Source organism: Rhinatrema bivittatum, chromosome 9 (genome assembly GCF_901001135.1).
Source record: "Rhinatrema bivittatum chromosome 9, aRhiBiv1.1, whole genome shotgun sequence".
Taxonomy (NCBI): domain Eukaryota; kingdom Metazoa; phylum Chordata; class Amphibia; order Gymnophiona; family Rhinatrematidae; genus Rhinatrema; species Rhinatrema bivittatum.
Window position 1 is genome coordinate 56854964 of NC_042623.1, and position 27763 is coordinate 56882726.

Below are 27763 nucleotides of genomic sequence, written 5' to 3' on the forward strand. Positions count from 1 at the left end.
TTCTCTGGCAAAAAATTCCAGAGTTTAATTGTGCATTGAGTAAAAAAGAACTTTCTCCGATTAGTTTTAAATGTGCCACATGCTAACTTCATGGAGTGCCCCCTAGTCTTTCTACTATCCGAAAGAGTAAATAACCGATTCACATCTAACCGTTCTAGACCTCTCATGATTTTAAACACCTCTATCATATCCCCCCTCAGTAGTCTCTTCTCCAAGCTGAAAAGTCCTAACCTCTTTAGTCTTTCCTCATAGGGGAGTTGTTCCATTCCCCTTATCATTTTGGTAGCCCTTTTCTGTACCTTCTCCATCGCAATTATATCTTTTTTGAGATGCGGCGACCAGAATTGTACACAGTATTCAAGGTGCGGTCTCACCATGGAGCGATACAGAGGCATTATGACATTTTCCGTTTTATTCATCATTCCTTTTCTAATAATTCCCAACATTCTGTTTGCTTTTTTGACTGCCGCAGCACACTGCACCGACGATTTCAATGTGTTATCCACTATGACACCTAGATCTCTTTCTTGGGTTGTAGCACCTAATATGGAACCCAACATTGTGTAATTATAGCATGGGTTATTTTTCCCTATATGCATCACCTTGCACTTATCCACATTAAATTTCATCTGCCATTTGGATGCCCAATTTTCCAGTCTCACAAGGTCTTCCTGCAATTTATCACAATCTGCTTGTGATTTAACTACTCTGAACAATTTTGTGTCATCTGCAAATTTGATTATCTCACTCGTCGTATTTCTTTCCAGATCATTTATAAATATATTGAACAGTAAGGGTCCCAATACAGATCCCTGAGGCACTCCACTGAGCACTCCCTTCCACTGAGAAAATTGCCCATTTTATCCTACTCTCTGTTTCCTGTCTTTTAGCCAGTTTGCAATCCACGAAAGGACATCACCACCTATCCCATGACTTTTTACTTTTCCTAGAAGCCTCTCATGAGGAACTTTGTCAAATGCCTTCTGAAAATCCAAGTATACTATATCTACCGGTTCACCTTTATCCACATTTTTATTAACTCCTTCAAAAAAGTGAAGCAGATTTGTGAGGCAAGACTTGCCCTGGGTAAAGCCATGCTGACTTTGTTCCATTAAACCATGTCTTTCTATATGTTCTGTGATTTTGATGTTTAAAACACTTTCCACTATTTTTCCTGGCACTGAAGTCAGGCTAACCGGTCTGTAGTTTCCCGGATCGCCCCTGGAGCCCTTTTTAAATATTGGGTTACATTTGCTATCCTCCAGTCTTCAGTCTTCAGGTACATGTATCATGTGTGATAATGTCCTAACGCATGCGATAATTGGCTATGGCACCTTGGTAAATGACTCCCATGACAGTAGTTTATTGAAAAAAAGGAAATTTGTATTTTGAATATTTAATTGGAATGCAAATACGTAACTTAATAAGAGAAGCATAAGCATCTCAACTACATGGAAGCAGAACAAGTTAAAACAATTGCAGAGAGATAAGAATTACCTGTTGTTGATGGTCCTGATATTGTACTTGATCCTATGAAAATAACACAATGTTTAGGTTAGAATTGATAAGAAATAATAGAATGTACAAAGTTTGAAAATATTAGGATTTCTTTTTAAACAGCCTACAAATGCCAAAACTAGGAGATACGTACAGAGTTCAAGACCGCATGTGCTGAACAGATTTTAAAAATCATGCGAGCTCACGTGTATCTCTAGGTATGAGCCAAAACAATGGTGACAGGTATGGGCATGGTCTCAGTATGGCATGGGCATTCCTTCATTTTCTCAGTATTTGCACAGAAATAAGAACATAAGAACATAAGAATATGCCATACTGGGTCAGACCAAGGGTCCATCAAGCCCAGGATCCTGTTTCCAACAGTGGCCAATCCAGGCCATAAGAACCTGGCAAGTACCCCCAAAACTAAGTCTATTCCATGTTACCGTTGATAATGGTAGTGGGTATTCTCTAGGCAAACTTAATAGCAGGTAATGGACTTCTCCTCCAAGAACTTATCCAATCCTTTTTTAAACACAGCTATACTAACTGCACGAACCACATTCTCTGGCAACAAATTCCAGAGTTTAATTGTGCATTGAGTAAAAAAGAACTTTCTCCGATTAGTTTTAAATGTGCCACATGCTAACTTCATGGAGTGCCCCCTAGTCTTTCTACTATCCGAAAGAGTAAATAACCGATTCACATCTACCCGTTCTAGACCTCTCATGATTTTAAACACCTCTATCATATCCCCCCTCAGTAGTCTCTTCTCCAAGCTGAAAAGTCCTAACCTCTTTAGTCTTTCCTCATAGGGGAGTTGTTCCATTCCACTTATCATTTTGGTAGCCCTTTTCTGTACCTTCTCCATCGCAATTATATCTTTTTTGAGATGCGGCGACCAGAATTGTACACAGTATTCAAGGTGCGGTCTCACCATGGAGCGATACAGAGGCATTATGACATTTTCCGTTTTATTCATCATTCCTTTTCTAATAATTCCCAACATTCTGTTTGCTTTTTTGACTGCCGCAGCACACTGCACCGACGATTTCAATGTGTTATCCACTATGACACCTAGATCTCTTTCTTGGGTTGTAGCACCTAATATGGAACCCAACATTGTGTAATTATAGCATGGGTTATTTTTCCCTATATGCATCACCTTGTACTTATCCACATTAAATTTCATCTGCCATTTGGATGCCCAATTTTCCAGTCTCACAAGGTCTTCCTGCAATTTATCACAATCTGCTTGTGATTTAACTACTCTGAACAATTTTGTGTCATCTGCAAATTTGATTATCTCACTCGTCGTATTTCTTTCCAGATCATTTATAAATATATTGAACAGTAAGGGTCCCAATACAGATCCCTGAGGCACTCCACTGAGCACTCCCTTCCACTGAGAAAATTGCCCATTTTATCCTACTCTCTGTTTCCTGTCTTTTAGCCAGTTTGCAATCCACGAAAGGACATCACCACCTATCCCATGACTTTTTACTTTTCCTAGAAGCCTCTCATGAGGAACTTTGTCAAACGCCTTCTGAAAATCCAAGTATACTATATCTACCGGTTCACCTTTATCCACATTTTTATTAACTCCTTCAAAAAAGTGAAGCAGATTTGTGAGGCAAGACTTGCCCTGGGTAAAGCCATGCTGACTTTGTTCCATTAAACCATGTCTTTCTATATGTTCTGTGATTTTGATGTTTAAAACACTTTCCACTATTTTTCCTGGCACTGAAGTCAGGCTAACCGGTCTGTAGTTTCCCGGATCGCCCCTGGAGCCCTTTTTAAATATTGGGTTACATTTGCTATCCTCCAGTCTTCAGTCTTCAGGTACATGTATCATGTGTGATAATGTCCTAACGCATGCGATAATTGGCTATGGCACCTTGGTAAATGACTCCCATGACAGTAGTTTATTGAAAAAAAGGAAATTTGTATTTTGAATATTTAATTGGAATGCAAATACGTAACTTAATAAGAGAAGCATAAGCATCTCAACTACATGGAAGCAGAACAAGTTAAAACAATTGCAGAGAGATAAGAATTACCTGTTGTTGATGGTCCTGATATTGTACTTGATCCTATGAAAATAACACAATGTTTAGGTTAGAATTGATAAGAAATAATAGAATGTACAAAGTTTGAAAATATTAGGATTTCTTTTTAAACAGCCTACAAATGCCAAAACTAGGAGATACGTACAGAGTTCAAGACCGCATGTGCTGAACAGATTTTAAAAATCATGCGAACTCACGTGTATCTCTAGGTATGAGCCAAAACAATGGTGACAGGTATGGGCATGGTCTCAGTATGGCATGGGCATTCCTTCATTTTCTCAGTATTTGCACAGAAATAAGAACATAAGAACATAAGAATATGCCATACTGGGTCAGACCAAGGGTCCATCAAGCCCAGGATCCTGTTTCCAACAGTGGCCAATCCAGGCCATAAGAACCTGGCAAGTACCCCAAAACTAAGTCTATTCCATGTTACCGTTGATAATGGTAGTGGGTATTCTCTAGGCAAACTTAATAGCAGGTAATGGACTTCTCCTCCAAGAACTTATCCAATCCTTTTTTAAACACAGCTATACTAACTGCACGAACCACATTCTCTGGCAACAAATTCCAGAGTTTAATTGTGCATTGAGTAAAAAAGAACTTTCTCCGATTAGTTTTAAATGTGCCACATGCTAACTTCATGGAGTGCCCCCTAGTCTTTCTACTATCCGAAAGAGTAAATAACCGATTCACATCTACCCGTTCTAGACCTCTCATGATTTTAAACACCTCTATCATATCCCCCCCTCAGTAGTCTCTTCTCCAAGCTGAAAAGTCCTAACCTCTTTAGTCTTTCCTCATAGGGGAGTTGTTCCATTCCACTTATCATTTTGGTAGCCCTTTTCTGTACCTTCTCCATCGCAATTATATCTTTTTTGAGATGCGGCGACCAGAATTGTACACAGTATTCAAGGTGCGGTCTCACCATGGAGCGATACAGAGGCATTATGACATTTTCCGTTTTATTCATCATTCCTTTTCTAATAATTCCCAACATTCTGTTTGCTTTTTTGACTGCCGCAGCACACTGCACCGACGATTTCAATGTGTTATCCACTATGACACCTAGATCTCTTTCTTGGGTTGTAGCACCTAATATGGAACCCAACATTGTGTAATTATAGCATGGGTTATTTTTCCCTATATGCATCACCTTGTACTTATCCACATTAAATTTCATCTGCCATTTGGATGCCCAATTTTCCAGTCTCACAAGGTCTTCCTGCAATTTATCACAATCTGCTTGTGATTTAACTACTCTGAACAATTTTGTGTCATCTGCAAATTTGATTATCTCACTCGTCGTATTTCTTTCCAGATCATTTATAAATATATTGAACAGTAAGGGTCCCAATACAGATCCCTGAGGCACTCCACTGAGCACTCCCTTCCACTGAGAAAATTGCCCATTTTATCCTACTCTCTGTTTCCTGTCTTTTAGCCAGTTTGCAATCCACGAAAGGACATCACCACCTATCCCATGACTTTTTACTTTTCCTAGAAGCCTCTCATGAGGAACTTTGTCAAACGCCTTCTGAAAATCCAAGTATACTATATCTACCGGTTCACCTTTATCCACATTTTTATTAACTCCTTCAAAAAAGTGAAGCAGATTTGTGAGGCAAGACTTGCCCTGGGTAAAGCCATGCTGACTTTGTTCCATTAAACCATGTCTTTCTATATGTTCTGTGATTTTGATGTTTAAAAACACTTTCCACTATTTTTCCTGGCACTGAAGTCAGGCTAACCGGTCTGTAGTTTCCCGGATCGCCCCCTGGAGCCCTTTTTAAATATTGGGTTACATTTGCTATCCTCCAGTCTTCAGTCTTCAGGTACATGTATCATGTGTGATAATGTCCTAACGCATGCGATAATTGGCTATGGCACCTTGGTAAATGACTCCCATGACAGTAGTTTATTGAAAAAAAGGAAATTTGTATTTTGAATATTTAATTGGAATGCAAATACGTAACTTAATAAGAGAAGCATAAGCATCTCAACTACATGGAAGCAGAACAAGTTAAAACAATTGCAGAGAGATAAGAATTACCTGTTGTTGATGGTCCTGATATTGTACTTGATCCTATGAAAATAACACAATGTTTAGGTTAGAATTGATAAGAAATAATAGAATGTACAAAGTTTGAAAATATTAGGATTTCTTTTTAAACAGCCTACAAATGCCAAAACTAGGAGATACGTACAGAGTTCAAGACCGCATGTGCTGAACAGATTTTAAAAATCATGCGAACTCACGTGTATCTCTAGGTATGAGCCAAAACAATGGTGACAGGTATGGGCATGGTCTCAGTATGGCATGGGCATTCCTTCATTTTCTCAGTATTTGCACAGAAATAAGAACATAAGAACATAAGAATATGCCATACTGGGTCAGACCAAGGGTCCATCAAGCCCAGGATCCTGTTTCCAACAGTGGCCAATCCAGGCCATAAGAACCTGGCAAGTACCCCAAAACTAAGTCTATTCCATGTTACCGTTGATAATGGTAGTGGGTATTCTCTAGGCAAACTTAATAGCAGGTAATGGACTTCTCCTCCAAGAACTTATCCAATCCTTTTTTAAACACAGCTATACTAACTGCACGAACCACATTCTCTGGCAACAAATTCCAGAGTTTAATTGTGCATTGAGTAAAAAAGAACTTTCTCCGATTAGTTTTAAATGTGCCACATGCTAACTTCATGGAGTGCCCCCTAGTCTTTCTACTATCCGAAAGAGTAAATAACCGATTCACATCTACCCGTTCTAGACCTCTCATGATTTTAAACACCTCTATCATATCCCCCCTCAGTAGTCTCTTCTCCAAGCTGAAAAGTCCTAACCTCTTTAGTCTTTCCTCATAGGGGAGTTGTTCCATTCCACTTATCATTTTGGTAGCCCTTTTCTGTACCTTCTCCATCGCAATTATATCTTTTTTGAGATGCGGCGACCAGAATTGTACACAGTATTCAAGGTGCGGTCTCACCATGGAGCGATACAGAGGCATTATGACATTTTCCGTTTTATTCATCATTCCTTTTCTAATAATTCCCAACATTCTGTTTGCTTTTTTGACTGCCGCAGCACACTGCACCGACGATTTCAATGTGTTATCCACTATGACACCTAGATCTCTTTCTTGGGTTGTAGCACCTAATATGGAACCCAACATTGTGTAATTATAGCATGGGTTATTTTTCCCTATATGCATCACCTTGTACTTATCCACATTAAATTTCATCTGCCATTTGGATGCCCAATTTTCCAGTCTCACAAGGTCTTCCTGCAATTTATCACAATCTGCTTGTGATTTAACTACTCTGAACAATTTTGTGTCATCTGCAAATTTGATTATCTCACTCGTCGTATTTCTTTCCAGATCATTTATAAATATATTGAACAGTAAGGGTCCCAATACAGATCCCTGAGGCACTCCACTGAGCACTCCCTTCCACTGAGAAAATTGCCCATTTTATCCTACTCTCTGTTTCCTGTCTTTTAGCCAGTTTGCAATCCACGAAAGGACATCACCACCTATCCCATGACTTTTACTTTTCCTAGAAGCCTCTCATGAGGAACTTTGTCAAACGCCTTCTGAAAATCCAAGTATACTATATCTACCGGTTCACCTTTATCCACATTTTTATTAACTCCTTCAAAAAAGTGAAGCAGATTTGTGAGGCAAGACTTGCCCTGGGTAAAGCCATGCTGACTTTGTTCCATTAAACCATGTCTTTCTATATGTTCTGTGATTTTGATGTTTTAAAACACTTTCCACTATTTTTCCTGGCACTGAAGTCAGGCTAACCGGTCTGTAGTTTCCCGGATCGCCCCTGGAGCCCTTTTTAAATATTGGGTTACATTTGCTATCCTCCAGTCTTCAGTCTTCAGGTACATGTATCATGTGTGATAATGTCCTAACGCATGCGATAATTGGCTATGGCACCTTGGTAAATGACTCCCATGACAGTAGTTTATTGAAAAAAGGAAATTTGTATTTTGAATATTTAATTGGAATGCAAATACGTAACTTAATAAGAGAAGCATAAGCATCTCAACTACATGGAAGCAGAACAAGTTATAACAATTGCAGAGAGATAAGAATTACCTGTTGTTGATGGTCCTGATATTGTACTTGATCCTATGAAAATAACACAATGTTTAGGTTAGAATTGATAAGAAATAATAGAATGTACAAAGTTTGAAAATATTAGGATTTCTTTTTAAACAGCCTACAAATGCCAAAACCAGGAGATACGTACAGAGTTCAAGACCGCATGTGCTGAACAGATTTTAAAAATCATGCGAGCTCACGTGTATCTCTAGGTATGAGCCAAAACAATGGTGACAGGTATGGGCATGGTCTCAGTATGGCATGGGCATTCCTTCATTTTCTCAGTATTTGCACAGAAATAAGAACATAAGAACATAAGAATATGCCATACTGGGTCAGACCAAGGGTCCATCAAGCCCAGGATCCTGTTTCCAACAGTGGCCAATCCAGGCCATAAGAACCTGGCAAGTACCCCAAAACTAAGTCTATTCCATGTTACCGTTGATAATGGTAGTGGGTATTCTCTAGGCAAACTTAATAGCAGGTAATGGACTTCTCCTCCAAGAACTTATCCAATCCTTTTTTAAACACAGCTATACTAACTGCACGAACCACATTCTCTGGAACAAATTCCAGAGTTTAATTGTGCATTGAGTAAAAAAGAACTTTCTCCGATTAGTTTTAAATGTGCCACATGCTAACTTCATGGAGTGCCCCCCCTAGTCTTTCTACTATCCGAAAGAGTAAATAACCGATTCACATCTACCCGTTCTAGACCTCTCATGATTTTAAACACCTCTATCATATCCCCCCTCAGTAGTCTCTTCTCCAAGCTGAAAAGTCCTAACCTCTTTAGTCTTTCCTCATAGGGGAGTTGTTCCATTCCCCTTATCATTTTGGTAGCCCTTTTCTGTACCTTCTCCATCGCAATTATATCTTTTTTGAGATGCGGCGACCAGAATTGTACACAGTATTCAAGGTGCGGTCTCACCATGGAGCGATACAGAGGCATTATGACATTTTCCGTTTTATTCATCATTCCTTTCTAATAATTCCCAACATTCTGTTTGCTTTTTTGACTGCCGCAGCACACTGCACCGACGATTTCAATGTGTTATCCACTATGACACCTAGATCTCTTTCTTGGGTTGTAGCACCTAATATGGAACCCAACATTGTGTAATTATAGCATGGGTTATTTTTCCCTATATGCATCACCTTGCACTTATCCACATTAAATTTCATCTGCCATTTGGATGCCCAATTTTCCAGTCTCACAAGGTCTTCCTGCAATTTATCACAATCTGCTTGTGATTTAACTACTCTGAACAATTTTGTGTCATCTGCAATTTGATTATCTCACTCGTCGTATTTCTTTCCAGATCATTTATAAATATATTGAACAGTAAGGGTCCCCAATACAGATCCCTGAGGCACTCCACTGAGCACTCCCTTCCACTGAGAAAATTGCCCATTTTATCCTACTCTCTGTTTCCTGTCTTTTAGCCAGTTTGCAATCCACGAAAGGACATCACCACCTATCCCATGACTTTTTACTTTTCCTAGAAGCCTCTCATGAGGAACTTTGTCAAACGCCTTCTGAAAATCCAAGTATACTATATCTACCGGTTCACCTTTATCCACATTTTTATTAACTCCTTCAAAAAAGTGAAGCAGATTTGTGAGGCAAGACTTGCCCTGGGTAAAGCCATGCTGACTTTGTTCCATTAAACCATGTCTTTCTATATGTTCTGTGATTTTGATGTTTAAAACACTTTCCACTATTTTTCCTGGCACTGAAGTCAGGCTAACCGGTCTGTAGTTTCCCGGATCGCCCCTGGAGCCCTTTTTAAATATTGGGTTACATTTGCTATCCTCCAGTCTTCAGTCTTCAGGTACATGTATCATGTGTGATAATGTCCTAACGCATGCGATAATTGGCTATGGCACCTTGGTAAATGACTCCCATGACAGTAGTTTATTGAAAAAAGGAAATTTGTATTTTGAATATTTAATTGGACTGCAAATACGTAACTTAATAAGAGAAGCATAAGCATCTCAACTACATGGAAGCAGAACAAGTTAAAACAATTGCAAGAGAGATAAGAATTACCTGTTGTTGATGGTCCTGATATTGTACTTGATCCTATGAAAATAACACAATGTTTAGGTTAGAATTGATAAGAAATAATAGAATGTACAAAGTTTGAAAATATTAGGATTCTTTTTAAACAGCCTACAAATGCCAAAACTAGGAGATACGTACAGAGTTCAAGACCGCATGTGCTGAACAGATTTTAAAAATCATGCGAGCTCACGTGTATCTCTAGGTATGAGCCAAAACAATGGTGACAGGTATGGGCATGGTCTCAGTATGGCATGGGCATTCCTTCATTTTCTCAGTATTTGCACAGAAATAAGAACATAAGAACATAAGAATATGCCGTACTGGGTCAGACCAAGGGTCCATCAAGCCCAGGATCCTGTTTCCAACAGTGGCCAATCCAGGCCATAAGAACCTGGCAAGTACCCCAAAACTAAGTCTATTCCATGTTACCGTTGATAATGGTAGTGGGTATTCTCTAGGCAAACTTAATAGCAGGTAATGGACTTCTCCTCCAAGAACTTATCCAATCCTTTTTTAAACACAGCTATACTAACTGCACGAACCACATTCTCTGGCAACAAATTCCAGAGTTTAATTGTGCATTGAGTAAAAAAGAACTTTCTCCGATTAGTTTTAAATGTGCCACATGCTAACTTCATGGAGTGCCCCCTAGTCTTTCTACTATCCGAAAGAGTAAATAACCGATTCACATCTACCCGTTCTAGACCTCTCATGATTTTAAACACCTCTATCATATCCCCCCTCAGTAGTCTCTTCTCCAAGCTGAAAAGTCCTAACCTCTTTAGTCTTTCCTCATAGGGGAGTTGTTCCATTCCCCTTATCATTTTGGTAGCCCTTTTCTGTACCTTCTCCATTGCAATTATATCTTTTTTGAGATGCGGCGACCAGAATTGTACACAGTATTCAAGGTGCGGTCTCACCATGGAGCGATACAGAGGCATTATGACATTTTCCGTTTTATTCATCATTCCTTTTCTAATAATTCCCAACATTCTGTTTGCTTTTTTGACTGCCGCAGCACACTGCACCGACGATTTCAATGTGTTATCCACTATGACACCTAGATCTCTTTCTTGGGTTGTAGCACCTAATATGGAACCCAACATTGTGTAATTATAGCATGGGTTATTTTTCCCTATATGCATCACCTTGCACTTATCCACATTAAATTTCATCTGCCATTTGGATGCCCAATTTTCCAGTCTCACAAGGTCTTCCTGCAATTTATCACAATCTGCTTGTGATTTAACTACTCTGAACAATTTTGTGTCATCTGCAAATTTGATTATCTCACTCGTCGTATTTCTTTCCAGATCATTTATAAATATATTGAACAGTAAGGGTCCCAATACAGATCCCTGAGGCACTCCACTGAGCACTCCCTTCCACTGAGAAAATTGCCCATTTTATCCTACTCTCTGTTTCCTGTCTTTTAGCCAGTTTGCAATCCACGAAAGGACATCACCACCTATCCCATGACTTTTTACTTTTCCTAGAAGCCTCTCATGAGGAACTTTGTCAAACGCCTTCTGAAAATCCAAGTATACTATATCTACCGGTTCACCTTTATCCACATTTTTATTAACTCCTTCAAAAAAGTGAAGCAGATTTGTGAGGCAAGACTTGCCCTGGGTAAAGCCATGCTGACTTTGTTCCATTAAACCATGTCTTTCTATATGTTCTGTGATTTTGATGTTTAAAACACTTTCCACTATTTTTCCTGGCACTGAAGTCAGGCTAACCGGTCTGTAGTTTCCCGGATCGCCCCTGGAGCCCTTTTTAAATATTGGGTTACATTTGCTATCCTCCAGTCTTCAGTCTTCAGGTACATGTATCATGTGTGATAATGTCCTAACGCATGCGATTAATTGGCTATGGCACCTTGGTAAATGACTCCCATGACAGTAGTTTATTGAAAAAAAGGAAATTTGTATTTTGAATATTTAATTGGAATGCAAATACGTAACTTAATAAGAGAAGCATAAGCATCTCAACTACATGGAAGCAGAACAAGTTATAACAATTGCAGAGAGATAAGAATTACCTGTTGTTGATGGTCCTGATATTGTACTTGATCCTATGAAAATAACACAATGTTTAGGTTAGAATTGATAAGAAATAATAGAATGTACAAAGTTTGAAAATATTAGGATTTCTTTTTAAACAGCCTACAAATGCCAAAACCAGGAGATACGTACAGAGTTCAAGACCGCATGTGCTGAACAGATTTTAAAAATCATGCGAGCTCACGTGTATCTCTAGGTATGAGCCAAAACAATGGTGACAGGTATGGGCATGGTCTCAGTATGGCATGGGCATTCCTTCATTTTCTCAGTATTTGCACAGAAATAAGAACATAAGAACATAAGAATATGCCATACTGGGTCAGACCAAGGGTCCATCAAGCCCAGGATCCTGTTTCCAACAGTGGCCAATCCAGGCCATAAGAACCTGGCAAGTACCCCAAAACTAAGTCTATTCCATGTTACCGTTGATAATGGTAGTGGGTATTCTCTAGGCAAACTTAATAGCAGGTAATGGACTTCTCCTCCAAGAACTTATCCAATCCTTTTTTAAACACAGCTATACTAACTGCACTAACCACTAGGTATGTGAATCGTTTTTGAACGATTAAAATTATCGTCAGATAATTTTAAAATCGTCCTAAATCATCAGAGTGCACGATACAATACAAATACCCCCGATTTATCGTCATAAATCATCCTAAATCGTTAAATAGGGCACAGGAATTATTTGGGGGAGGGCGGGAAAACCGGCACACCAAAACAACCCCTAAACCCACCCCGACCCGTTAAAACCAATTCCTTACCCTCCCCCACCTTCCCGAACCCCCCCAAAATGTTAAATTACCTGGTGGTCCAATGGGGGGGGGTCCCGGCGTGATCTCCCGCTCTCGGGCCATCGGCGCCATTTTGGCTGCCACTAATTAAAATGTTGCCGACGGCCCGATAAAAAAAAAACCCACCTGACCCTTTAAATCGACCCCCCAAAACCTTTTAACATTACCTGGTGGTCCAGGGGGGCCTCGGGGGACGATTTCCCGTTCCCAGGCATCATCTGCGCTAAGAAAAAATGGCGCTGATACCCCTTTGCCCTTACCATGTGACAGGGTATCCGTGCCATTGGCCGGCCCCTGTCACATGGTAGGAGCACTGGATGGCCGGCGCCATCTTTAAAGATGGCGCCGGCCATCTTTACTCATCAGCCCCTATAGGGGCACTCTGATGATGAGTAAAGATGGCCGGCGTAAAGATGGCCGGCATAAAGATTTATTCTACCTGCCTTTATCTTCCTTCCAGCTTGTCTTTAAGCCTCCAAGTTTTTTCCATTCCTTGTTGATTGTAACTTTGACTTATTCCTTTTTCCTTTGTTATCTATTATTAACCTTAGTTTTTCCCTTGTTAAAATGTTAAAATGTAAACCGATCCGATATGGTTATCTACTATGAAGGTCGGTATAAAAAACTGTTAAATAAATAAATAAATAAATAAATAAATAAAGATGAGTAAAGATGGCGCCGGCCATTCAATGCTCCTACCATGTGACAGGGGCCAGCCAATGGCACGGATACCCTGTCACATGGTAAGGGCAAAGGGGCATCGACGCCATTTTATTTTAGCGCAGCTGATGCCTGGGAACGGGAAATCATCCCCCGAGGCCCCCCTGGAGATGTGAATTGGAATCGGAAACGATCCCAATTCACATATCTTAACGATCAGATTCCCCCCCCTTCCCAGCCGAACCTGATCGTTAAGACGATCTGGCACACGATTCACATCTCTACTAACCACATCCTCTGGCAACAAATTCCAGAGTTTAATTGTGCGTTGAGTAAAAAAGAACTTTCTCTGATTCGTTTTAAATGTGCCACATGCTAACTTCATGGAGTGCCCCCTAGTCTTTCTATTATCCGAAAGAGTAAATAACCTATTCACATCTACCTGTTGTAGACCTCTCATGATTTTAAACACCTCTATCATGTCCCCCCTCAGTCGTCTCTTCTCTAAGCTGAAAAGTCCTAACCTCTTTAGTCTTTCCTCATAGGGGAGCTGTTCCATTCCCCTTATCATTTTGGTAGCCCTTCTCTGTACCTTCTCCATCACAATTATATCTTTTTTGAGATGTGGCGACCAGAATTGTACACAGTATTCAAGTTGCGGTCTCACCATGGAGCAATACAGAGGCATTATGACATTTTCCGCTTTGTTCACCATTCCCTTTCTAATAATTCCCAACATTCTGTTTGCTTTTTTGACTGCCGCAGCACACTGAACCGATGATTTCAATGTGTTATCCACTAGGACACCTAGATCTCTTACTTGGGTTGTAGCACCTAATATGGAACCCAACATTGTGTAATTATAGCATGGGTTATTTTTCCCTATATGCATCACCTTGCACTTATCCACATTATATTTCATCTGCCATTTGGATGCCCAATTTTCCAGTCTCACAAGGTCTTCCTGCAATTTATCACAATCTGCTTGTGATTTAACTACTCTGAACAATTTTGTGTCATCTTCAAATTTGATTATCTCACTCATCGTATTTCTTTCCAGATCATTTATAAATATATTGAAAAGTAAGGGTCCCAATACAGATCCCTGAAGCACTCCACTGTCCACTCCCTTCCACTGAGAAAATTGCCCATTTAATCCTACTCTCTGTTTCCTGTCTTTTAGCCAGTTTGCAATCCACGAAAGGACATCGCCACCTATCCCATGACTTTTTACTTTTCCTAGAAGCCTCACTCATCGTATTTCTTTCCAGATCATTTATAAATATATTAAAAAGTAAGGGTCCCAGTACAGATCCCTGAGGCACTCTACTGATTAGAGATGTGAATCGGAACTGGAATCTGATCGGTTCCGGTTCCAATTCAAAATCTTAAAATTTTGATCATCCAGCTCGATTTTTTTTTTGTTATTGGCTCCGCCCGATCTGATAAAAAAAACCTCCCCCACCCTCCCGAACCCCCAAAAACCACTTTAAAATTACCTGGTGGTCCAATGGGGGGGGGTCCCGGCGTGATCTCCCGCTCTCATGCCATCGGCTGCGTTAATAAAAATGGTGCCGATGGCCCTTTGCCCTTACCATGTGACAGGGAATCTGTGCTTTTGGCCGTCCCCTGTCACGTGGTAGGAGCACTGGATGGCCGGAGCCATCTTTAAAGATGATGCCAGCCATCCAGTAAATGGCTGGAGCCATCTTTAAAGATGGCGCCGACGATCCAGTGCTCCTACCATGTGACAGGGGCCGGCCAATGGCACGGATACCCTGTCACATGGTAAGGGCAAAGGGTCATCGGTGCAATTTTTATTAGTGGCAGCCGATGGCCCTAGAGTGGGAGATCGCTCCCCGCGCCCCCACTGGACCACCAGGTAATTTTAAAAGGTTTTGGGGGGGTCGGGAGGGTGGGGGAGGCTAAGGGAGTCAATTTAAAGGGTTGGGTGGGTTTTTTTTTTTTATCGGGCCATTGGCGCTATTTTTTTAGTGGCAGCCAAAATGGTGCCGATGGCCCAAGAGCGGGAAATCACGCCTGCCCCCCCCCCCCACTGGACCACCAGGTAATTTAAAACATTGGGGGGGGTTCGGGAGGGTGGGTGATTCATTTTAAAGGGTCGGGGTGGGTTTAGGGGTTGTTTTGGTGTGCCGGTTTTCCCGCGCTCCCCTGATTTACGATTTTTCACGATAAATCAGGGGAATTTCTATTGTATCACGACTAACGATTTTTGACGATTTAAAAAATATCTGACGATTTTTTTAAATCATCAAAAAACAATTCACATCCCTACTACTGACCACTCCCTTCCACTGAGAAAATTGTCCACAAGCATGCACCATGTTCCCCTACCTCGTAACCTTACTTCTGCTGTGGATAGCATATAATTCCAGGATAAAAATAAAAATAGGCTAGTCAGTAAGATTTTCAGGATTGGGGCTCACAAATTCAGGGGTAGATTTTCTAAATGTGCGCGATCGCGTACTTTTGTTCGCGCACCAGGCACGAACAAAAGTCTGCTGGATTTTATAAGATACGCATGTAGCCACGCGTATCTTATAAAATCCGGGGTCGGCACGCGCAAGGGGGTGCACATTTGTGCAACCTGCGTGCACCGAGCCCAGCGCGTGCTGCCTGTTCCCTCCGAGGCCGCTCTGATTTCGGAGTGGCCTCAGAGGGAACTTTCCTTCGCCCTCCCCCCAACTTCCCCTCCCTTCCCCTACCTAACCCACCCCCCGGCCCTATCTAACCCCCCCCCCTTACCTTTGTTTCATGATTTACGCCTGCTAAAAGCAGACGTAAATCTGCGTGTGCCAGCGGGCTGCTGGCACGCCATCACCCGACCCAGGGGCTGGTCTGGAGGCCAAGACCATGCCCCCGGGCCAGCGCCATGCCCCTGGGCCCGCCCCCGTAACGCCGCATCACGCCCCCATAACGCCGCGTCACTCCGGGCACACCCCCCGGACACACCCCCAACACGCCCCTTTTACAAAGCCCCGGGACTTACACGCGTCCCGGGGCTCTGCGCGTGCCGGCGGCCTATGCAAAATAGGAGCGCCGGCGCGCGAGGGCCCTGGGCGCGTAAATCTGGCCGGATTTACGCGTGCAGGGCATTTAAAATCTGCCCCTCAAAGTGATGCTAATTAACTAGTGGGGTTAGGAAGTCCTATCATTTCATGGGCTAAATGGAAACAAATTGGGGGAAATGGAAATTTCGAGGGCACCAGTGTCTACTTAGTTCCCCTCACTTATGCATTAGAGGTGGCATTTCTGGGTAAATGCACATGTCCATAGAAAATTGTGTGCAAATGTCTGAGCGTACGGTTTATTTTATACAACATGACCCCAAGGTCATGATATGGCCGTGTTCTTTCTATTGAACCGTGATTCACAGGTTCACGTGCACCCGCATGCTTTTTCGAAGTTTCCATCATAATTTCCAAACAGAACTGAGAGAAGATTAATTTAACCGTGGTTTAAGAGGATTGGTAAGTATAGTTTTCAGAAATTTTTGGGCTTATAAAAGTTTGGTGAAAGGTGAAATTAAGGGATATATTCTTTAGAGTTTGTGTGTGTCTGAGGTAAACAGCAAGCCAGAGATAGTTAATTCTAGTGTCTGTCTTTCCCACCCACTCAACCCTTGATTTTAGGCACAAGACACTTTCTCATTAAAAATCAGCCAGGATCTTATCTAAAACATAATACTGTACCAGCCCTTATTGAAAGTTTAATCATCCCCTTGTAGGACACTAGCTGATTAATTACTAAATTCACCTGTAAATTTAAAGTACTCCCATTCCAACTCCCTTAGTATCCTAAACTTAACTAGGAACTCAATAAAACTAAGATGAAGGCAGCAGTCCAGCAGCAAGAGGGGGGCTTTCCAGTCTTTTGCATTGAGTGTCACATGTATGATTTTTTCCCGCCGGTGAGAGATTGTATGTGTGCACTCGGTGCAAAAAGCTCCTGGCTCTCAGGGAACGAGTCCGATCTCTGGAGGCTAGAGTAGCAGACTTGGAGGAGCTGAGGGAGACCGAAAGGTACATTGACGAGACCTTCAGGGACATAGTAGCTAAGTCCCAAATCCATTCTGGCAGCCCCAGTGCTGCCTTGGATCAGAAAGGTCTCCCAATAGGAGAACATCACCCTGGTGTAGCAGGAAGTGATCCTGTAGCAAGGACCTGCTCTCCAGGTGATGTATTGTCCTCTCGCACTGAGGACAAATCTCCCAGGGCTACTGCCCAGGAGGGAAGGGTAAGGCCGGCCATCATAGTTGGTGATTCAATTATTAGAAATGTAGATAGCAGGGTGGCTGGTGGACGTGAAGACCGCCTGGTAACTTGCCTGCCTGGTGCGAAGGTGGCAGACCTCACGCGTCACTTAGATAGGATTATAGACAGTGCTGGGGAGGAGCCAGTTGTCGTGGTACATGTGGGCACCAACGACATAGGAAAATGTGGGAGAGAGGTTCTGGAAGCCAAATTTAGGATTTTAGGTAGGAAGCTGAAATCCAGAATCTCCAGGGTAGCATTCTCTGAAATGCTTCCTGTTCCACGTGCAGGTCCCCAGAGGCAGGCAGAGCTCCAGAATTTCAATGAGTGGATGAGACGATGGTGCAGGGAAGAGTGATTCACTTTTGTAAGGAACTGGGGAAACTTGGGGAAAGGGGAGACTTTTCCAAAAGGATGGGCTCCACCTTAACCAGAGTGGAACCAAGCTGCTGGCACTAACTTTCAAAAAGGAGATAGAGCAGCTTTTAAACTAGAACAAGGGGGAAAGCCAACAGTCACTCAGCAGTGCATGGTTCGGAGAAATGTATCCTTGAAGGATACTAATGAAACAGGAGAGTTAGGGCATCCCAACAGAGAGGTTCCATTAAATGCAAACCTAGTTCATATACCTATATGTAAAAAATCACCAAAGCTAATGATTTCCGAATTATCCCAAACAACTGAAAAGCAGGTTAAAACAAGCAAAAAACACACATTGAAATGTCTGTATGCCAATGCCAGAAGTCTAAGTAGTAAGATGGGAGTGTTAGAGTGTATAGCAGCAAATGATGAGATTGACATAATTGGCATCACAGAGACTTGGTGGAAGGAGGATAACCAATGGGACAGTGCTATATCAGGGTACAAATTATATCGCAATGATAGGGAGGATCAACTTGGTGGGGATGTGGCACTTTAGGTCCGGGAGGGTATAGAGTCCAACAGGATAAAGATCATACAAGAGACTAAATGCTCAGTAGAATCTATATGGGTAGAAATCCCATGTGTGTTGGGTAAGAGTATAGTGATAGGAGTATACTACCGTCCACCTGGACAAAATGGTCAGATAGTTGATGAAATGCTAAGAGAAATCAGGGAAGCAAACCAATTTGGCAGTGCAATAATAATGGGAGATTTCAATTACCCCAATATTGACTGGGTAAATGTAATATCAGGACTTGCTAGAGACATAAAGTTCCTGGATGTAATAAATGATTGCTTCATGGAGCAATTGGTTCAGGAACCAACAAGAGAGGGAGCTATTTTAGATTTAAATCTTAGTGGAACGCAAGATTTGGTGAGAGAAGTAATGGTGGTGGGGCCACTTGGCAACAGTGATCATAACATGATCAAATTTAAACTAATAACTGGAAGGGGGACAATAAGTAAATCTGCAGCTCTAACACTAAATTTTAAAAAAGGGAAACTTTGATAAAATGAGAAAAATAGTTAGAAAAAAACTGAAAGGTGCTGCTGCAAAGGTTAAAAGTGTTCAACAGGCATGGACATTGTTTAAAAATACAATCCTAGAGGCACAGTCCATATGTATTCCGCGCATTAAGAAAGGTGGACGGAAGGAAAAACGATGGTTAAAAGGTGATGTGAAAGAGGCTATTTTATAGAGATGTGAATCGTGTCCTCGATCATCTTAACGATTGATTTCGGCTGGGAGGGGGAGGGAATCGTATTGTCGCCATTTGGGTGTTTAGATTGTCGTGAAAAATCGTTAAAATCGTGAACACACACTAAAACCCCCTAAAACCCACCCCCGACCCTTTAAATTAAATCCCCCACCCTCCCGAACCCCCCCCCCAAATGCCTTAAATTACCTGGGGGTCCAGCGGCACACTAAAACACCCTAAAACCCACCCCCGGCACACTAAAACCCCCTAAAACCCACCCCGACCCTTTAAATTAAATCCCCCACCCCAAATGCCTTAAATTACCTGGGGGTCCGTAGCGGCGGTCCGTAGCTTAAATTACCCCCGGGTCCGTAGCTAAATCGGGGAAAGGGGGAGAGCAGGAAATCCGGCACACTAAATCGTGGTGTCTTCAGCCGGCGCCATTTTGCAAAATGGCCACCGCAAAATGGCGGCGGCCATAGACCAATACGATTCGACGCAGGAGGTCGTTCCGGACCCCCGCTGGACTTTTGGCAAGTCTTGTGGGGGTCAGTAGGACCCCCAAGCTGGCCAAAAGTTCCTGGGGCTCCAGAGGGGGCCCCTGGAGCGATCTCCTGCCGCAAATCGTTTCCGTACGGAAAATGGCGCCGCCAGGAGATCGACTGCAGGAGGTCGTTCAGCGAGGGTTCCGGACCCTCGCCGGTTTTCCTGCCCTCCCCCTTCCCCCGATTTACGATTTTTTGACGATAAATTGGGGGAATTGGTATTGTATCGTGGCCCTAACGATTTTTGACGATTTAAAATATATCGGACGATATTTTAAATCGTCAAAAAACGATTCACATCCCTACTATTTTAGCCAAAAAAATCCTTCAAAAACTGGAAGAAGGATCCATCTGAAAAAAATAGGATAAAACATAAGCATTGTCAAGCTAAGTGTAAAACATTGATAAGACAGGTGAAGAGAGAATTTGAAATGAAATTGGCCATAGAGGCAAAAACTCATAATAAAAACTTTTTAAAATATATCCAAAGCAAGAAACCTGTGAGGGAGTCGGTTGGACCATTAGATGACAGAGGGGTTAAAGGGGTTCTTAGGGAAGATAAGGCCATTGCAGAAAGACTAAATGAATTCTTTGCCTCTGTGTTTACAAACGAGGATGTTGGGGAGATAGCAGTTCCAGAGATGGTTTTCAGGGGTGATGAGTCAGACCAACTGAACAAAATCACTGTGAACCTGGAAGATGTAGTAGGCCAGATTGACAACCTAGAGAGTAGCAAATCACCTGGACCAGATGGTATGCATCCTAGGGTTCTGAAGGAACTAAAAAATGACATTTTTGATCTATTAGTTAAAATTTGTAACCTATCATTAAAATCATCCATTGTACCTGAAGACTGGAGGGTGGCCAATGTAACCCCAATATTTAAAAAAGGCTCCAGGGGTGATCTAGGTAACTATAGACCAGTGAGCCTGACTTCAGTGCCGGGAAAAATAGTGTAAACTATTCTCAAGAACAAAATTGTAAAGCATATAGAAAGACATGATTTAATGGAACATAGTCAACATGGATTTGCCCTAGGGAAGTCTTGCCTAACAAATCTGCTTCATTTTTTTGAAGGGGTTAATAAACATGTGGATAAAGGCGAAACAGTAGATGTAGTGTATTTGGATTTTCAGAAGGCATTTGACAAAGTCCCTCATGAGAGGCTTCTACGAAAACTAAAAAGTCATGGGATAGGAGGCGATGTCCTTTCGTGGATTACAAGCTGGTTAAAAGACAGGAAACAGAGAGTAGAATTAAATGGGCAATTTTCTCAGTGGAAAAGGGTAAACAGTGGAGTGCCTCAGGGATCTGTACTTGGACCGGTGCTTTTCAATATATATATAAATGATCTGGAAAGGAATACGACGAGTGAGGTTATCAAATTTGCAGATGATACAAAACTGTTTAAGAATAGTTAAATCACAAGCAGACTGTGATACATTGCAGGAGGACCTTGCAAGACTTGAAGATTGGGCATCCAAATGGCAGATGAAATTTAATGTGGACAAGTGCAAGGTGTTGCATATAGGGAAAAATAACAGTTGCTGTAGTTACACGATGTTAGGTTCCATATTATTTATTTATTTATTTATTTATTTATTTAACATTTTTCTATACCGACATTCGCACGAGACATCACATCGGTTTCCAGATAACAGCAAATTCAGCCAACAGGGCTTTACATTGTAACTGATAGTATAACTGGGGGGGAGGGAAGGGAAGGGAAAGGGTAGGGCGGTAATTTGGAGCTATATGAGTAAGCTGGGATAAGTGGCGGGGAATAGGGTGAATATTTACAAAGAGACAGGAGTTAAGTACATTCTATGTGCATTCTATTATATACATTCAATATACAAAGCGAGGGAGAGGTAGGAGGGGCTAAGCAAGGAATTGATGGGAGGGGAGGGGGTTGCTGGGTGGAGGGGGTGGGGGGGAGGAAGGAGTCTGGGTGTGAAGTTGGGTGGAATGGAGGGGGGCTGAGGGAGGAGGGAAGTGAACTGGGCTGTTGGATTAAGAGTATGCGTGCGTGAACAGCCAAGTTTTACGTTTCTGTCTAAATTTCTTTGGACAGATCTCAAGGCGTAGACTGTTGGGCATTGAGTTCCATAGCTTGGGACCAGCTAAGGAAATGGAGCGTTGTTTGGTGGAGGCGAGGTGGGATAGTTTGGGTGTAGGAGTGGGTATTGTTGCGAGGTAGGGAGATCTGGTTGGTCTTGATGTCGTACGAAGGTGTAGTGTGTCAGAGAACCAATGCATATTTGGGTTGTGGATGGCTTTGTGTATGAGAGTTAGAGTCTTAAAGATGATTCTTGAGGATATGGGGAGCCAGTGTAGTTGTTTAAGGATGGGTGTGATGTGATCGTTTCTGCGTGTGCCTGTTAGTATGCGCGCAGCTGCATTTTGAAGGAGCTGCAAGGGGGTTGTAGCATTTTTGGGAAGGCCTAGTAGGATAGCGTTTGCATAGTCTATTTTGGATAGGATGAGTGCCTGAAGCACAGTTCTGAAGTCGTTGGGATGTAAGAGCGGTTTTAGTTTTTTGAGTGTGTGTTGCTTGAAATAGCATTCCTTAAGGGTGGTGTTGATGAATTTTTGCAAGTTGAATTGGGTGTCAAGGATTACACCAAGGTCTCTTACATGTTGGGCGAAGTCTGGGAGGGGGTGCAGGGAGCTGGCGTTGGTGGGTGAGGGATTGAGTTGTTGGGGGGCTATGATCATGAGTTCCGTTTTATTAGTGTTTTGTTGTTTTTTTTTATTTATTTATCAATTTTCCAAATTTATAATGCAAAATAAAGTTTACATCCATAGTTGCAAACTCTAATCTTACACCTAACAGTTATAAGGAATACAAAGAATCTGAATTGAATAAATATGGAACATAACATATTAATCGATCATTATACATAATCAAGAGAAACAGTACAGCCATAATATTTAATCACCAGACTGGTCATGAGTTACTAGTTCTTTCTTTAGGCTCTCCAAAAAATTCTTCATTAACTCAGGTTCAAAATAGACAAACCTCTTCCCTTTATATAACATTAAACACTTGCATGGGTATCTGATATTTACCTGTGCACCTAACTTTCTGGCTTCCTGACTTAATTCTACGAAGGCTTTCCTCCGGATCTGCGTGTCTTTAACAATATCTGGATATATTTGTAACTTTTGGCCGAGATACATTTTATTGCGATTTTTCATAAAAGTTCTTAAAACCAAGTCTCTATCAGATGGAAAATTAAATGAGACTAGCAATATACCTCGTTGTTCAATTTGTTCTTCTGATGGTGTTTCCAAGTAAGCTGTTAAATCTTGATCTAAGTTAACATTAGCAGCTTCATGCTTAAGATCACTGCCACTCTTACCCATAGAAGAGAAAAATTTTTTTGAGATTGCTGGTATTTTATCAGGAGGCAATAATAATATTTCTTTAAGATATTTTTTAAATTGCTCCTTAGGAGAAATTAATTTTACGCTAGGAAAGTTTATTACTCTTAAGTTTAAATATCGTAATTTATTCTCTGTGTTTTCTAATCTTCTCTTTAAAATACACTCTGATTTAATCATAGTTGTTTGTACTTTTTGAATCGATATAATTTTATTTGTAACCTCTTCAATTTGTTCTGCTTGTCTCTTTATCCTGGGTTCTATTAAAACCAAAGTATCTTGACAATTATTCACAGATGTAACTAACAATGATATTGATTTCTCCATCATATTATCGCCTGCCAGATAGAATCTAGTGTAATAACGTTTGGTTTGTCTATTTTGGGAATATTTATGCTAGGTACTGATGACCGTACTCGACAGACTTGGGAAATCGATTGGATTTCCGCTGTCGAGTTTCCCACCTCCTCCGCAAGCTTTCTCGTATTTTCCCCTGAGGCTGCCTCTACTTCCAGGTTCCCCTTGGTATCTTCCCCCAGGGCCTGGGAGAGTCTCTGAGGATCTGCGAGAAAAGGAGGTGGTGGAATGCTCGGTGCTCCCGGGGACAGAGATATTTGACTATCCAGAAGGGATTGGTTCTGTTCCTTACCTAACCCTTCAGCGGATATTTCTCCCGGTGTTGAGGCTGCTCCAGGGTGAAAAAGCCTTGTATCTTCGCTTGGACTGGGATATTAGAGACTGGAGTAGAGGAATCCAGCCTCACTCTCCCCTTCCGCTTAGTATGGGGCAGTTCAATATAATATAATATAGATTATTGCCTTCCCACCTTCTCCTATCTTTAATCCACAGACTCCTCGTAATTGAGAAGAAAGCACCTCAGATAATATACCATATAACAAACAATATTACGGAAGAAATCGACTTTTACATCAAAACTGTGACAAAGTCCAACTCAAAGTCCAAACAAAGTTGCTAACTAAGCCGCGCGCGCCCCTTGGGCGCGCGCGGCTTAGGCGACGCGCCGGCGGACGCGATGCGCCGCAGTCCTATCAAGTTTTATACAGTCTTAGTGAACGTCACTCAGTGGGGGCGTGTCTTTGTAAACACCGTCGGGGCTAGGTTAAGCAAACACCTTACCCCCGGACAGCAAAGCAGTTCTTTCGCCTCCTTTTTGCTGGTAAGCACTGAATTCTTTCTCCCAAAATAGAAAAAACAGCTCTGGCTTTAAGGTTCCTACCAGGCTGACATCACTCGGGAGGGCGGGTCTTTGTAAACACCGTCGGGGCTAGGTTAAGCAAACACCTTACCCCCGGACAGCAAAGCAGTTCTTTCGCCTCCTTTTTGCTGGTAAGCACTGAATTCTTTCTCCCAAAATAGAAAAAACAGCTCTGGCTTTAAGGTTCCTACCAGGCTGACATCACTCGGGAGGGCGGGTCTTTGTAAACACCGTCGGGGCTAGGTTAAGCAAACACCTTACCCCCGGACAGCAAAGCAGTTCTTTCGCCTCCTTTTTGCTGGTAAGCACTGAATTCTTTCTCCCAAAATAGAAAAAACAGCTCTGGCTTTAAGGTTCCTACCAGGCTGACATCACTCGGGAGGGCGGGTCTTTGTAAACACCGTCGGGGCTAGGTTAAGCAAACACCTTACCCCCGGACAGCAAAGCAGTTCTTTCGCCTCCTTTTTGCTGGTAAGCACTGAATTCTTTCTCCCAAAATAGAAAAAACAGCTCTGGCTTTAAGGTTCCTACCAGGCTGACATCACTCGGGAGAGCGGGTCTTTGTAAACACCGTCAGGGCTAGGTTAAGCAAACACCTTACCCCCGGACAGCAAAGCAGTTCTTTCGCCTCCTTTTTGCTGGTAAGCACTGAATTCTTTCTCCCCTTATTAGTGTTTAGTGCTAGGTTTAGTTGAGTGAGAAGGCTGTTGATGGCGTAGAAGGCACTTTCCCATTTTAGGAGGGCATTGGGTATTGAGTCTGTGATGGGGATGAGGACTTGCACAACGTCGGCATAGACAAAATGTGGGAGACCAAGTTTCTGAAGGAGGTGGCAGAGGGGTAGGAGGTATATGTTAAATAGGGTTGAAGATAAGGAGGAGCCTTGGGGTACTCCGCACGTGATATTGATGGGTTTGGATTCATGCTTTCCGATTTTGACTTTGAAGTGTCTGTTATTAATGAAGGATGTGAACCAGAGGAGGGGGATTCCAGAGATTCCAATTTCAGCCAGCCTGTCGAGTAGAATGGAGTGACTTATGATGTCGAAGGCTGCTGAAATGTCGAGAAGGGCTAAGATGTATGTGTGCCCCATGTCTAGTCCTCTGATGATGTAGTCCGATAGTGACGTCAGGAGGGTTTCGGTACTAAACTGTTTGCGGAAGCCGTGCTGTGAAGGTAGAAGGATTTGATGCTGGTCTAAATAATTGGATAATTGAGTGTTAACAGTTTTTTCAAGGACTTTTCCAAGAAACGGTAGATTGGAAATGGGGCGAAAGTTGGTGAGGTCAGTAGGATCCAGTTTGGGCTTTTTTAAGATGGGTTTTACAATGGCTAGTTTAAGTTGGTTGGGGACATTGCTGGAGGTCAGGGATGTGTTAATGAGTTCAGATAGTGGTTGTGCGATGCAATCTGGTATAGATAAGAGTGCTTTGGTGGGTATAGAGTCTGCGGGGTGGGAGGAGCTACCACCCAGGAAAAAGATCTAGGCATCATGGTGGATAATACTTTAAAATCGTCAGCTCAGTGTGCTGCAGCAGTCAAAAAGAGACAGGAAACAGAGAGTAGGATTAAATGGGCAATTTTCTCAGTGGAAAAGGGTAAACAGTGGAGTGCCTCAGGGATCTGTATTGAAATAGTTTTTCAAGCTAAGCTAGGGGCTTAGCTGAGCAAAACCATTGGATTTAAAATTCCCATCAGTCTTAATGCCCCAAGTTATCTGGCTGGAGGTGTTTTGGGGTGGGCCAAACTTAACCAGAGAAGGTAGCCAGATGGTACTAATGTTCAGAGTTCTCTGGCTAAATTATCCACATCAGTTTAGTCATGCTATGGGGCAGTCCTAAAGTTATCAAGCTAACTTTACGATGGTTGGGTATATTCAGGGATGTGCTGTTGAATAGCTGGTATAAATTAGCTGGATACGTTCATCTACCTCATTTCCCTGAATTCCCTGTGGCTGAATATATCAGGCTCTCAGTTTCTGAAGCTTAAATAATAAAGTCCTCTTTGAGAAAATTTCATTTACACACAACTTTGAGGGTCACATATTCAAGTGCACCATTTTGCATACACTATTGATAAAGTTTGCACTCACCAATGACTAGCACCTCGGTTTCAAGACACATCAGATCTTCCTCAAAGTTTAATGTTATCCATCAGAGGAATTGTCAGGAAACAGAAGCTCAAAATATAATTTATAGGACCCTGCATCTAAAAGTTATCTAACAACGTAAGAACTGTAGAGAAGTTTTTTTAGTTTTTTTTTACCAGGAGTAGATGTCGTAGTAGTGCCATTATCTGTATCTGTTTCATACAAAAAGATATATTTCAGTTAGATTGTAAGCAGGTTCCTATGAAGCAAGAAGAACCCAGTATACTTTGTTAATTCAAATTAATAGCAGAAATGAGAAGCAGGCAAAACAAAGCTCACATGCTGCATGCAAATCAAGCGAGCGAGAGGCACAATTATATAATTCTTAAGATCAGTCCAGGTCCAAAAAGCACTATTATTGTCAAAAAAATCTTTAATATCAGCGGCTTCAAAGTCCCACAACAGCAGTATACAGAATGAAGTCTGGTAACATGGACCGTGTTTTGCTGTGGGGCTGCGTCGGGAGGGACAAGTTACTCTGAAAGGTAACTAAGATAGGGCGTATTTAGGGACAGATCAAACAAAAGTATGTGTACCAGAATACAGGAAAAAGCGCTGTCATGTGATCAAATATTCCAGCAGACTGCTCAGATCTATACAAAAAAGCTATTGACAGATCTATTTGTTCACAGAACATTACCATCATGGTTAAAAGGTGAGGTGAAAGAGGCTATTTTAGCCAAAAAAAACATCCTTCAAAAATTGGAAGAAGGATCCATCTGAAGAAAATAGGATAAAACATAAGCATTGTCAAGGTAAGTGTAAAACACTGATAAGACAGGCGAAGAGAGAATTTGAAATGAAGTTGGCCATAGAGGCAAAAACTCATAATAAAATCTTTTTTAAATATATCCAAAGCAAGAAACCTGTGAGTGAGTCGGTTGGACCATTCGATGACAGAGGGGTTAAAGGGGCTCTTAGGGAAGATAAGGCCATTGCAGAAAGACTAAATGAATTATTTGCCTCCGTGTTTACTAATGAGGATGTTGGGGAGATACCAGTTCCAGAGATGGTTTTCAGGGGTGATGACTCAGACGAACTGAACGAAATCACTGTGAACCTGGAAGATGTAGTAGGCCAAATTGACAAACTAAAGAGTAGCAAATCACCTGGACCGGATGGTATGCATCCTAGGGTTCTGAAGGAACTAAAAAATGAAATTTCTGATCTATTAGTTAAAATTTGTACCCTATCATTAAAATCATCCATTGTACCTGAAGACTGGAGGGTGGCCAATGTAACCCCAATATTTAAAAAAGGCTCCAGAGGTGATCCGGGTAATTATAGACCATTGAGCCT

General features: G+C 41.8%; 1 protein-coding gene across 4 annotated transcripts in view; it reads right to left on the reverse strand.

The window, feature by feature from the left end:
• Positions 1-27763, reverse strand: part of LOC115098931 (mucin-19-like) — a 308825-nt gene that overhangs the window by 183489 nt on the left and 97573 nt on the right. For 3 of the 4 annotated variants that reach the window (XM_029616058.1, XM_029616060.1, XM_029616056.1), the window contains 7 exons: positions 26581-26616; positions 11796-11828; positions 9737-9769; positions 7678-7710; positions 5620-5652; positions 3558-3590; positions 1498-1530 (listed from right to left, as the gene is read on the reverse strand). In XM_029616058.1, the coding sequence (XP_029471918.1) occupies positions 1498-1530; positions 3558-3590; positions 5620-5652; positions 7678-7710; positions 9737-9769; positions 11796-11828; positions 26581-26616 (234 nt within the window). The remainder of the gene's footprint in view (positions 1-1497; positions 1531-3557; positions 3591-5619; positions 5653-7677; positions 7711-9736; positions 9770-11795; positions 11829-26580; positions 26617-27763) is intronic. The other variant, XM_029616057.1, reaches the window with a different exon arrangement.